Source organism: Toxotes jaculatrix, chromosome 9 (assembly GCF_017976425.1).
Source record: "Toxotes jaculatrix isolate fToxJac2 chromosome 9, fToxJac2.pri, whole genome shotgun sequence".
Classification (NCBI taxonomy): domain Eukaryota; kingdom Metazoa; phylum Chordata; class Actinopteri; family Toxotidae; genus Toxotes; species Toxotes jaculatrix.
Window position 1 is genome coordinate 9,189,553 of NC_054402.1, and position 13,545 is coordinate 9,203,097.

The 13,545-nt window shown below is 43.4% G+C and overlaps 1 protein-coding gene across 2 annotated transcripts in view; it reads left to right on the plus strand.

Annotated features, from left to right (window-relative positions):
- Nucleotides 1-3,029: 3,029 nt before the first annotated feature.
- The window catches only part of aplp2 (amyloid beta (A4) precursor-like protein 2), a 52,463-nt gene continuing 41,947 nt past the window's right edge, over nt 3,030-13,545 (plus strand). The window contains exon 1 of one of the 2 annotated variants that reach the window (XM_041046974.1): nt 3,030-3,335. In XM_041046974.1, the coding sequence (XP_040902908.1) occupies nt 3,264-3,335 (72 nt within the window). In that variant the 5' untranslated portion in view covers nt 3,030-3,263. The remainder of the gene's footprint in view (nt 3,336-13,545) is intronic. The other variant, XM_041046973.1, reaches the window with a different exon arrangement.

Sequence of the window (13,545 nt, forward strand, 5' to 3'; positions counted from 1 at the left end):
AACCCTGGTTAAGGCAGTAGTCCAGTTTTTAACCAGCATTTATTTTCATTATCATTAGGTCTGAGTAATTATTAGATCTTAGTAATTTATTGACTGTTCAGTATTTACCTGATCAACAGTCAAAACCCTCAAAAGTGTGAGTTTAGGATCAAATAAAACTGGGAACCTAGCAAATATGCACATTTGAGAAGCTGGTACCAGGCATTTTTGCTTTAAGAAAAACTCTTAAATGATTAATCAGTTGTTGAAATTGTTGCCATTGAATTTCAGTCAGTTTAATGCTGCAGTTTATCAGTATGGCCTCCAGAGAGCAGTAAACACTAATGACTCTACAGGGGAAAACAGTACAAAAAATAATAAATAAATGTAGTACAATAAAAATAAACAAAAAGCAAGAAAAGAAGCATATCCATGAAATCAATACAAATGCACAAAGTATGAGGATCCTACCATGTTTAGGATCAAGAGTACTGCCCTCCAGTGGTCACAAGGAGCAATTTAACCCCTGTAATTCTATATTTTAAGAAAACTTAGATTTAATTAAGTTAACACTTGATAGGACACTTAAGTCCTATCATCAGACCAACCTTCACCTGAAGCATAACCAAAGCTGTAAGAAAAAAAGAATCAAGAATCAAATCCAAGTCCACATTAATCTGTTCCTACAGTATAGTGCCACCTATTATCTACAGAACACTTGTCCTGTTTTTAGAGTTGGCTGTGTGTTTGGTAAGTTGTTAGTAATTAAATTAATGAGTGAATTGTTTCTTTATACCTCTCATATGATTTGTGTTTTATGAAAGTTTTGAGGACGGTCTTGCTTTTCAACATTCAGAGGAAACTTAGAAAAATTCTTTTAGATTGAATGTTCTTCACTATATAACTAAGAGAGTTTTCTCTTACAATAAATAACGTGGACACTATTGTTCTAAACTGAACCAGTCACAGTATGTTTGTTATGTTCAGTTTACAGCTATTCTGGGCTCTGTTGAGAGGAAAGTGGTATTGGATGCTTTCAGATTAATTAAGTAAATTAAAATGAACAACACATTCCAGTCTGCTGGATTTAGCCAAAAAGGCGGAGCAACACTTAAATTGAGTTTGACCTATTCTCCCTGGACTGCTGTTGCCTAGGGAGCTGAACAGGAAAATGAATTCTCTGATCAGTTTTTTTCCAGCGGCATTTTTACTGAGGTATCTGGGGAACAAACTGACACGTCTCACGATTAGACTTAACATGTGCAAATTCAACTCATCCTAACATGTCTAACGGCCGATGTTTCAAAAATTAATAACCACACCGAGCGTCCTGCCTCAAGCAAGGCTGAAATTTGCATGATGCTTCTTTCAATAAGCCATCAGAGAGAAATACTAATGACAATGTAGAGAGAAAAAATTACTTGGGGACAATATAATGAATTTACAAAAGGCTAATGGTGCTGTGTGCGAGCGTGTGTGTGGAAGCATCCTATTAATACAATCAACTGAATGAAGAAAATTAAATCTTTGTCAAGTATGTTTCCTTCAGAACAAGAAAAAAATGTACTCAAGACTGATCATCTGCTCAGTCTTTTTGTTTTCTCAGGTAAGCAATAAATTAATAGTTAACCAGTAATGAAAATATTCACTAGTCACATTCTGGCTTAATCTACAACAATAAAATACATTTTGTAAGCCGATTGTATGTTTTGTTTTGTTTTGTTTTGTTTTGTTTTGTTTTGTTTTGTTTTGTTTTGTTTTGTTTTGTTTTGTTTTGTTTTTTTATATCTCACTGCAAAGTAACAGCTAAATGCAGAGGAATTAAAGGTCAAATATTTCCCCCAGAAATGCTGTTGAGTAGAAGCATGAAGCAGCATCACATGGAAATACTTAAGTAAAGTACCTAAACTGGGCCTATGTGCAGGACTTGATTAAATGTACTTAGTCACAGTTAATTAGTTAACAATGAACTGAAACAAGTTTCTTCTCGGATGGAGAAAATTCACAGACATTTCATGGGTCTTGGTGATTTTATACGTGGTAAAATATCTGGGTACTGCAGCTTTAAAATAAATGTGGTGCAGTATATTTCACTTGACTGAGTGCAGTCAGCTCAGTCCACTCAGTCATCAAAAAGCAGAGGATGTGCTTCCTGCGACAGCTCAGGAAGTTCATCCTGCCTCAGGAGCTGCTGATCCAGTTCTACACTGCACATCCATCACTGTCTGATTTGTCAGTCTGAACAGCAGAAAAGATCATTGCTGCTGACCAGCACACCATCCAGGTCCTGTCCACCTCCAGAAATAGGGGCAGGGGACAGGAAATGTCACTGTACAACCCTCACACACTGACCTAGTAATTGTTTATATATTAGTTTTAAACTCACATTCTGGATAACATGTGCATATCATCCACCAACCAGGCCGTGTGTATAATGTACACAGACATTTGTGCATGCACATGCTGCACATAATCACCTACTGTAGGTTTGTAAAGTAACTTGTTATACTACACACTTAATATTTATTTCAGCTCTCCTCACACTCTCCTGCACTGTGCATCACCTCTTTCCCACAGGTTGACTTGACATTGTGGGTTGTATCCATTGTTGTGCTGCTTTCTCTCTGTACTGTGCTTAATAGTCGCATGTTTACATTTATTTATCTTTGCGCAGCTTTGGTGGCCCTGGTTTTTGATGTACCATGTACATTGTTATGGGTACTGTGCGTAGACTTTGTCAATAAAGCTGATTGTGATTCTGTTTCTGTTAAAATGTATGTATGTGTTGCTGAAATAAAGTAAATAAAGAATGGAAACAGCAATGAGTGCCTTAAATCTGTACATTAGTGCAGAACGTGTTTGTGCTTCTTCCACCGCTGCATTGCGAGATGTTATTATTATTGACATAATAGTGCATGAGTATGATTGAATGTATTTTGTGCCTCAGGGTGGATGTGGGGCACAGCTGGCCGCCTGGTGGCGCGGTGCGGCTGCTCTGTGGATCAGATGAACCCGGGGAGGGAGGAGGCAGCAGAGGCAGAGCAGGCGCGCCACAGACACGGTCCACATTTCCAGAGGAGACCGACACTCAGTCCCCCTCCAACATTTTCTGTCGAGCTCGGGTAACAAAACAAGCGGAGCAGGACTAGTCCCGCTCTCCGGGATAGATTATCAGATTATTCCCAGGACTTGTATTGCTCTTTATTCTTCCGGACGTCACCTCACACACATATAGCTCATAGGATATAAGTTATTTACAGTAGCATAACCGGAGATCCTGGAAGATGGGTTCAGTCCCAGCGATATCTGTCCTTGTTTTGGGCATTGTGGTCCCAGCGCTGGCCGGATATATCGAGGTATGTAATCTGAAAGGTTTTTCTGTTTTCTGATTTATTATGTACCAGGTGAGTTTGACATGGATCAAAAGCCTGTGCGGTTCACTCTTGGAGGGGAAAAAAAAAAAGCAAATCTCTTCTTCTCTTCTCGGCCTATATTTGTCCTCTTTTCACATGAGGCATTTATGGCCAAGCTCTGCTGATCTCACTACGAAACACTATTTCATCTCGCCTCATGTGATCGGAAAATATATTTATTAGGCTTTGATCACGTCTCCCAGACAAGATTCCCACACAAGTAGCGGAATTGATCATTTCACTTTATAATGTAGGGATTAGTACTTGTTATGTTTTTAACATAGTTTAAAGGCTTAAAATGTGTTTATGGAAAATGATATAATATCAGATGTAGTTAAAAAATTAATATTCTTGCTTTTAGGTCGTTTTTCACTTCATTCTTGAGCACTGATCGCAGTTTGTTGGTGTGAGTTGAACAATGTACTCTAACGAGATTATGTCAGGGTTTGCTGCAGAGATCAAACGAAAGACAAGTGGGGCTTTGTCGGGCCTTTGGGGACACAAGGGACCTCTGCAATGGATCACTAACAGTACATAATGATTATGTCCATGATTTGTGTGTCTGTTACCACAAAGGAGGAAATCATTTACCTATGTATTCAAATTCCAGCTTTTCCTGTGTTATCAGGATGACCCCCAAATGCCACACCTGTGAAGCAGGAAGGCCACTGTTCTCTTTCCACAGTGACTTTTAATGTCTTAGTTTGACAGGTTTATAGTCTGTATTGCAATTAGAACTGCTAAAACACTGCACAGGAGTACATTTGTTAGATCCAAATAGGCCACAAGTAGGTCCTCCTGTACAAACACACCCACTCCCACACGTGCACTCACGCCTCACCTGGCTGATGTCCTATTTTCCTGCTCGATCACCGGATATTGTCCTCAGACACTGATGCCTGCAGTGTCAGACGTGTGTGTCATCGAATGACAATGCACCCATTTCCATTTTCTCAGCCCCCACCCCCCCCACCCCCTCAGAGGGTAAACATAAGTATTCCTGCTCACCTTTGAAGTAACCATGACAAAACATTTTAACAAGACATCTCCTCCTGGCACTGTTGTGTGCTGTGCAAAGTGATTATCAGGGAATGTTTCTCTCTCTCCCCCATTTGCGACAATAACCTCGGCCATTTTGAGGCAGTATTGGCTGGCATTGTGTGTGTGTGGGGGGGGGGGGGGGGTATTATGGTTATTATGTCCCCAACAAAATCTATGCAGCTACACTCTCTCTACAAAGACCTGTCCCCTCTGCAATGATTGCCTCCTCAGTCAGCCTTCCCAGCTGCATAGACGTGCCGATAGATATTGCACAGACTCTCCTGAGATGATTAATGGATGGAATCAATGAATTTTCCTGATCAGTCACCCAGATTAAATTGAGAAATGTGCTCTGGCTGTTGTGCTCTTTAACTGTAAGTTGCATGCGAGGATTCCTGTGGTTTAATCAATGGCTGTCGTGAACGACCAGGCTTTTTTCTTTGTTTGATATGGCATTTTTATTTGCAGTAAAACATGATGTGAATAGAAAATTGATTTTCATATCCCTTTTTTGCACCTGCCTCATTTGCCTCCAAATGCGCACTGTTTACAGCAAACTCGAGACTCATGACTGAAGTGACAATAAACAAACCTGGATGTTCACCTGTGGGTAAAACACAAATATGAGCACCTTAGAGTCAGAGAAAGCAGAGAACAAACCAACACCCCAAAGAGATTTTATGATGCATAATTGCAGCGTCCGGTTACGTCTATAGTTAACTGAGGATTAGAGATTCAGCAAAGTTAAATATCAGAGTGTCCTTCTCTCAGCCTGGATAGTAATGAAACCAAAGCTTTGCTGGCCTTTCTTGTGTAATTCTCTTTGTTTGAAACATGTCAGGCCTGCACAGCCAAAAACCAACTGCCTGCTGTTGACTGTTGCTGTTGTTTGACAGTGAAGCTGCTGGTGTGTGCAGACTGGACCCTGCTGATGAGCTTGTGGACACACAGCTGAGGTAGATATTGCTGTGCTGACATGCTGACTGCACTTGCTGCCCTGGACCTTGAGCTTGAATTTACGAGCCAGTGAGAGCTCCACAGAGAGACTCTCACAGTTGGTCAGGGATGGTTTATTCCCTCTCGTCCAACTCGTCACCTTCCATTGTTCCTCATCCCTTTGCGTACTGAGGTTGTCGAGGTGTCATCAGACCGTAGCGGCCCTCTTGTTTCGCACTTCCTCCTTTTTAAGCATTTGGGATTAGCGGGCTACCTCAGCTGTGTAAACGGTTTTGTTTTGTCAGGTACCTGTGAGAGTGCCAGACTGTGAGCTTTTGTTTCTTCAGCTGGTTTCCCCCCTCTCTCATCTGAGCATCTCTGTGTTGTAGGCTTTACAGTCTGCAGTGGCTTCAAAAGAGGTTTTGGTGATTTCTAGCTCTTTGCTCTCTGTTATCTCGCCTTATAATTTCAGACCATTTTTTGTATTCAGAATAGAGCAAGCAGGGTTTTTATTTCAGTCGCTCATTCACTCTCTTCCTGAGTGAGCAGCTGTATCTTTTCTGGATCTAATTTAGAAATAGGGCGCAGGCTAGAAGCAGGTTCACCCAGAGAATTGCATCACACTGAGGCATTTGCTGATATGGCTCCCATTGGATTAATGGAATACTGAATATCTGGAACAGTTAATGCATTCAGTACATTTTATTCTCTGCAGATTTCAGCAAGTGGAGATTATCACAGCCGTGACATACAGAGTAGAAATGACGGAGTGTTACGCAACAAAACATCAGATTGTTGGTGTTTTCCTTCCAGTTGGCCTGTAGCGTCAAATACTTGTGGAAAAGACTTCCTTAAAAATCACAGCTTTATCTCTGGTGGAGTGACTTTGATTTTATAAGGGTCTATTTCCAGTCATGTACATGTCAGTGTACAGAGTGCAGTAATGATGGATACGTGTGCAATGGGAGAAGAAGAAGCAGTGAGAATAAATTCTGCCCAGCTTAAACCAAAAAAAAGGCTGTGGTGCTGTGCTTATTGCTCTTTGGTTAAAGTCCTTTTGCAGCAGCATTTTTCCTCTTATCATCCAAAGTCTGTGTGCGTGCTTGGCTGTATATGCTTGTAGGCAAGCACTGATATTAAAGTGTGCTCCTGTGTGCTTCCACGTGTGTATTTGCTCTGGATATGGGCTGATAATGAACAATTGCTTGTGAGTGAGTGCCCCTAGTTGGCTGTGATTGTCGGGGCGGGTGCTATGGAGCCGTCCGTTAGCAGGGCTGAATGGTTCCCTATGAGGGCCTTTTGTGTGCCCCTGAATAGCCAGTACAGCCTGAGGTGTTGTTGCCATACAGAGGTGATCAAGATACCGAGCAGAGAGACAAGGGCAAAGGCAGACTGTTGGCGACATTTCATTCCTGAACAAAACCCAAAACAACAATCAGTAGCACTTGTATTTGATAGTGATCTCTCAATGCGGCGTTGTGGGCGGTGATGCACAGTTAAAGCCTTTCAGGCTGTTTCTTCTCCCTCCTCTAAGCTGTAAAGATTGCCTCTTTGACCTCCACGCTCTGCCGTGTCAATCAAGATGAAGGCAGCAGCATGTGCTCCATCAGCTGAGAATCAGCCTCACTCGTCCTTGAATTCGTAGATTAGTGCGTAAAACCTTGGTTTCAATTGTTGGGACAGCCCCGTATCCTTGTGAATCCTCTTAGTGACAAGAAACACTGAGTGCTTATAGATCTGCAAAGGGAAAGGTACTAATCCTAGAGCCCTACCCTTCTCTGTCTGCTCATACGCACACTCATACGCTCACTCCGCTCACTCCCCAGCTCGCCCACTCACTCAGTCAAACCCTCATTTCCACACCCTGCAGAGGCAAACTGACTTCAAAGTACCACAGAACACAGTGAGTCACCTGTGTGTATGTAGTAACTGTGGCGTTCGCTCCACGTCGATGTCTGATCTGTGCTCTGTGACTAACAGTAAGACGGAATGACTGATTGAATCTAAGCCCTTATTCTCTTTCCTTTCATTTCCTCAAAGGCACCTTCCTGCCACTCAGTTCATCTACAGTTTTCAGCCTGTGTCTGTCTCTCCGTCTTCCCTTTCACTGCCTTGGCTGTTTCTTCCTCCAAGCCTGTGCATGTCTCCTGGAGCGATTCCATCGACAGACACACTCTCAGCTCATCCCGGGGATTTAAATAGAGAGGCCTCATCAGGCGAGACTTGTTCTCACGATGCCAGGCTTTGTCTCCCAGGCTCTGCGTGCGCTCTAATTATCCCAAGTGTGCGGAGTTGCCTCCTTCTTTTTTAAATTTTTTTTACAACTGGAAATGCATGTTTATGTGCCTGTGTATGCCTTCTAAGTGTGTGCGTGTGTGTGCGTGTGTGTGCGTGTGTGTGCGTGTGTGTGCGTGTGTGTGTGTGTGTGCGCGCGCGCCAGAATCCTCTTACAGCTCAGCTCATCACATATTTAGTCAGTTTTTCTCGGTGAGAGATCCTGGGTGGCGGGGACTTGACGCGGTGTGAGTGGGTTCAGATCGACACACTCATGACTGCACATCGCTTAAGTTGCACCAGGCCTCCTGCCATACGGAGGCCAATCTGCACAGCCATGACAATCCTCCTCATAGATACACAGCCAAGGTGAACGTCGCTACACCTGAGCCTGTATGTTGTAGACAATGGCCTGGCTCAGCACGGCAGCATGAGAATTCCTTTTTTGTCAGTTTATATGCCAGAGTGCTCAGGAATGCATAGCCTGAAGTGCAAACAGCTCGCTGTATTGTACTGTGAGCAGCTCTCTTCCTGTGATTGCAATGAGAGTGACTATACACTCTAGCAAGTTCAGTAGACAAAAACATCCCCTTTAATCCCTTTGAAAGGAGCCTTGCCATTTCAGACTTTATTTTTTAATGTATTTTCAGTTTGAGAATGAGAAGGCAGTCAACGTAGGTGGGTTAAACCCTGTCACCCTCCTGCTCAGTCTGTGTGTGTGTGTGTGTGTGTGTGTGTGTGTGTGTCTGTGTCTGTGTCTGTGTGTCTGTGTCCCTGTAGCTCTGTGAGTCACTCTTGCTGCTTGGGTTTGTCTTCCCATGAATAAAATATCTGGTGTGCTATCTATGAGTTATAGTGCACTTGTATCTCTGCCTATGGCCTCTTCTGTCTCTTCTTCAGTCCCTGTCTGTCCGTCTGTGAAGAAGACTTTTGCTGCTGTCCTTTCCTTGTCTTATTCAGGTGTGTAGCTCCCAATTTTGTAAGCTCAGTGAGTCATATGCAGGCTTGGGTGAGGCCTGTGCACTGATTTGTCTTTTTTTGGCCTGCCTAAAGTGGAATAAAATGGAGGAATAAAATGGAGGCAGGCAGCTAAGAATCAAAGAGCCAGTTAACTGTGTGCCAGGCATTGTTTCCCACTGTCTGCATGCTCAACTGCACTAGAAAATATAAGAGCATAAATTACTCAAGGGCTGTTTTTCTTTTGTTTTTGTTTTTTTCTTCTTCTTGTGTTTGAACCCATCTTCTGAATTTTGTCTCTCTTGTCGAACAAGAGCATTCAAATCAGACCCAGTTTTCCAAACTTCACTTATAATTGATGTGTCTTTTCTTAGCCTTTTTGGTGATTTGTTTCTTTGTCTCTTTCGTTGTGTGAGCTGAAGTGTGTCATGGGCGGGTCTGTCTGTCTCAGTGTGTATATTTGTGTCTATGCATCATAGGTCTCCGTCCTTATTTTCTCTGGATGTGCGTGCATCGTGCTGGAAAGCCAGCGTTTGTCATGATCCACATTCTTTATGACGTGACTGAGGACAGTCACAGCTACAGCGTCTGTGTTCTTTGTTGTCTTGTTGTGATCTGAGAGCCATGAGAAGTCCTGCAGGATCAGGTTCTTCTCTTAACTTATTTGCATACCCATGTATAAACACTGAGTGCCACAGTTTTATAGCTGAAGGAGAATGTTGGAGGAGGTGGTGTTCCTGTCTTAATAAGCTGGCTGGATGACTGTCAGGCTGCCTTGCCGCTACATTGCTCTGTTTTGCTGAGCAATACTGCTCAAATACTCCATCCGCTGCCAGGGAAAACAGAGCATGTTAGTTCCAGCTCCCTCCCTGTCCGTCTTCCTGCTTACTGAGCTTCCTTCACATCTCTCCTCCCTTTACCCCCCATGCCTGTATTGGAAATGGTATCATCCAAACTGGAACCAAGAGCGGCATGGACTCCATCCTGTTTCTTTTTTTTCAAGTTTATCCTTTTTTTTTCCTCAGGAGAGTGAGGGGGGAATGAAAATGTCAGAACCGTAAAAGATAGAAGCAGTGCAGTGTAACTGTATACCCCCAGAGAGAGGCCTGTACTGCTGCTACTGCTGCTGCCGCCGCTGGTACTCAAGCTGTGTGACGGTCCTGTTAGCAGCCTGTCTGATACAGCACTTTCTCAAGGAGAAGGTGGCCAAGGACAAACAGCAGCCCTGTAGGATGGTCCACTTGGGACACAGACAGAACAATGGGAGAGATTTCACCTATGAAGGAGGGAAGGGGGAGAGGGAGAAGCCAGCAATCCACCGTGTGCTTCTGAGGCAGAACAGATTTTTTTATTCCTGTAACTGAAATTAGATGAAAATTTCCCTTTGAATTTTCCACACTGCTTATCTTCAAACTCCTAGCTCCAAACACAGTAATTAATTCATTGAGAGGTGTTCATGCATGATGAAGAGCTAAAGCCTGCAGATACCCTCCCTGCCCTCTCAGAGGCAATAAAAAGAAGAAGGTTTTTGTATTGTATAATTTAAGGAGAAGGCAAAACGTAAATGAGAGTTAGAACCCGGCTGGAGTTCAATAGACATAATTTTCTCAGTCTAAAATAGAAAACCCCAGATGACGGGGTGGTGAAAATGAATGTAGCTTGAATGCTAGCAAGAAACCCTGGGAAATAAAGGGCACTGATAGACACACAAACAGAGTGAGGCATGTATAATTTCACCAAGAGCATGTGCAGCAACTCCCCATTCTGCCTTAGTCTGTGTTTCCCTTTGTTTCCCCTGCAATAAACTGTACACAAGGAATACAGGAATTTTAGGAATACAGTTTTGTTAGGCGGTAAAAAAACCTCACAGGAGTAAAAAAAAAGACAGTTTAGGGGCTACATGTTATGATTATTTATACTATTGATTAAATTCCATCTATCCATCCATTAACTATACTGCTTACCATTGAGGGTCACAGGGGGGCTGGAGTCAATCCCAGCTGACATCAGGTAGAGGACATCAGGTAGAGGGTAAAACCTAGACATGTTGCCAGTCTGTCACACTGATTAATTTGCAAATTTTTTTTCAATGAAAACTGTTCTTCATGTTGCTTGCTTTGTCTGATCAACAATCCAAAACCCAAAGATATTTAATCTACAATAACATAAAATAGAGAAAAGTAGGAATTCCTAACATTTGAGAACCTGCTGCCAGTAAATGTTTGGCTTTTTTGGACAGTGAAAGGACCTAACAGATTGACAATATTATCATTTCATTTTCTGTTGATCAACTAATCGATTAATTAACTAGTTGTTTCTGCACGGGACAGTTCCCCATGTGTGTCTCTGTGCAGTGTTTGTGTCAATGTGTGTGCTGTGTGTTGCTGTGTGCTGAAGGCCTAAGTGTAGGCAGCATATTTAGCAGTCTGCACCAGACCTCCCTCCACCCAGATCCGGCAATGGCTGAGCTATGACCCTGATATTATCCTTGTAGTATCCCTCCTATTAATTCTCTAACTAATGACCAGTAGATGTTTCCATTAACTGTCACAAGGAGTTATTATAAGCCCATTCTCACTGAAACATCCATGGGAAATGACTCCTATAGCAACAATGATTGTGCACCAAACCATGAATTGTGAGTTCTGTCATATCACAAGTTGAAGTGCATTTGACATCATGCGTAAACCTTTTTGTCACAGCCACCTCCATTTTACATAACAGTGCCCTGAAATGGCACTTTTTTCATTACAAACTGTAGCTCATGAAGGCTGCAACCGTGCACCTCTATCAGCCATTTTGATCTGAGATAAAAACCAATCAAGCACTCCGGAGAATTCCATTAGCTTGATGAGATATGAATATAGCTCTAAGCACAAATCTGAAATAGTCTGCTGTTTTCAGACAAACCCATTAAAAGTCATTTGATCTTCTGCCGCTAATTATAGAGCCTTCTGAGCAGCTAGCCGCCTTCACTGGACTCCACCCCCTCCATTCCTCACCTACCCTCCAACCGCTCCCTTCAGTGTTCATCACATCCTTATGTTTCAGGAGCCTATTTAGCGACTCTGCACTATTATTGAGGTGCTGGGAGCTGACAGGCGGACATTGCGGCCCAGTCATGCGAGAGCACAGGGATTTGTCAGCCTCATAGTCGCCGTCATCATGCTGGTTTGGATTTGGGATCTCTCCCAGAGAAGTGGCAGGATGCCGCAGAGGGGTCCGGCTTGGGTTGTACACTGTAGAAAAAAAGACACAGGAGGTGGTGGAGCAAGGTCAAACGATTAAGCAAAAGCAAGTATAGTAGACTGGCCTGGAGACGGATGCTCCTGCTGTGAAGTCTGTGTCTTCTCCATAGAGACATGACTGATTAGCCATTGGCCTCAGCATGTCTCGCTAGAGTTATAGTCTTCACTAGTCTGATTGAAATCCCTCCGCCCTCCCCCTGCAGAGAAGCTGAGGGAGGGTAGAGCAGGGCTTAATGACAGATAAGCATATCTACATTACAGCCATCATTTTCCCCGGGTAAAGATGGCCTCCCTTGCATTGCCTGGAGCACCACAGTTAATGCAGACATGTGGGTTGTGTCTCTGCTCCACTGCTCTGTGTCTGCAGGGGAGCAAAAAGAGCAGGGAGCTCTGCAATCAGGGCACAGATTCATTTAAAATCAGCGTGGGTGGTCATGGGAGAGTGGCACTGCATGCAGGGACCAGAGTTAAACTTGGCTGCCTCCTATAACTTACTTCCAAGTGGTAATCAGAGTAAGGTTGAGTGTCGTCACTATGACTGAACATTTTAATACAACCTTATAAGATGGTGATGAAAAATGATTTTAATATTAAATTTTGAAATATTCAGTATGTTCTTAACATTTTCTTTCTGTGAGCTGAAAATCCATTTTAACATCACCTCCACAGGGCTTATAGTATGTGTGAAGGATTTGGCTGTCTCACGGTTAACTCTTGATTAACTCTTCATTACTTTTTTGACTAATGGTACAGAATTTGCTAGAGACACGTCTGAGTAAAATGTGGCAACATGCTGCCTGATTTTTGCTCTTTCTTGTGGTTTTGTAGTATCGAAGCCAAGGATGTTAAAATTAGTTGCGACATCAAAGTCAAACTCCTGGTATCGTGCCAACACCAGTAAGGTCAACAACTTTTTCTTCTTTCAACTTTCCCACGCAGTACATCTGTCACCTGCTATCATTTCTTGTTGTCAGATATTTTAGAAACGTTACTTCGTGTCCTTGATCTGGTTCTTTGTGCGGCAGTTCTCTGGCTCCACGAGCATTGCCTCACCACCACTCACAGCTGCTTTGTAGCGACTGAATGTGATATTTCCATGTTGTCCTTGAAACTGCTTTTCCCCGCCTGCTCTCAATGTCAGCTCCCACTGAGCAGCATTACCCCCGCAGTCCCTCTGATTTAGACAGTGTTCTTCCTCGCCTCTTCTCCCACCGCTGACTGTACTACACCACACATTTTAGGACAAATTGGCTGTTTTATATCTCACTTTTTCCGCTGGAACAATCTGTCCTTGTGCTTCCCTCACCTCCTTCCCCTCTCACTCCACTATCTCTCTATTACACCTCTCACCTCATGGCCGTTTCTCTCTCCTCTGTTCCCCAATTTCGCTTTTGCTTGCTCAACAATTATGTGCTCATTAACTGAGGGAGTCCAGGCAGCTGAGAGAGACGTCAGTGACAGGGCTGGAGGCCTCGCTGAGGTGCCCTGTTACTGTGGTTCCTTTATTGACAAGTCTGCCTGCCTGTCTGCCAGCCTGCCTGGTCCTGAGGAGCAGCCGCGTGGTGCTGCATGCTGATGAGCGTAGAGTCATCCAGCAGGAAAATGAAAAAGCAGGAGTGGGAGTGACGGAAGGAAGGAAGGATGCGGCACTGTGTTTTCAGTCAACTTGGAGGGTATGAGAGGAGGAGAAGCAAGAG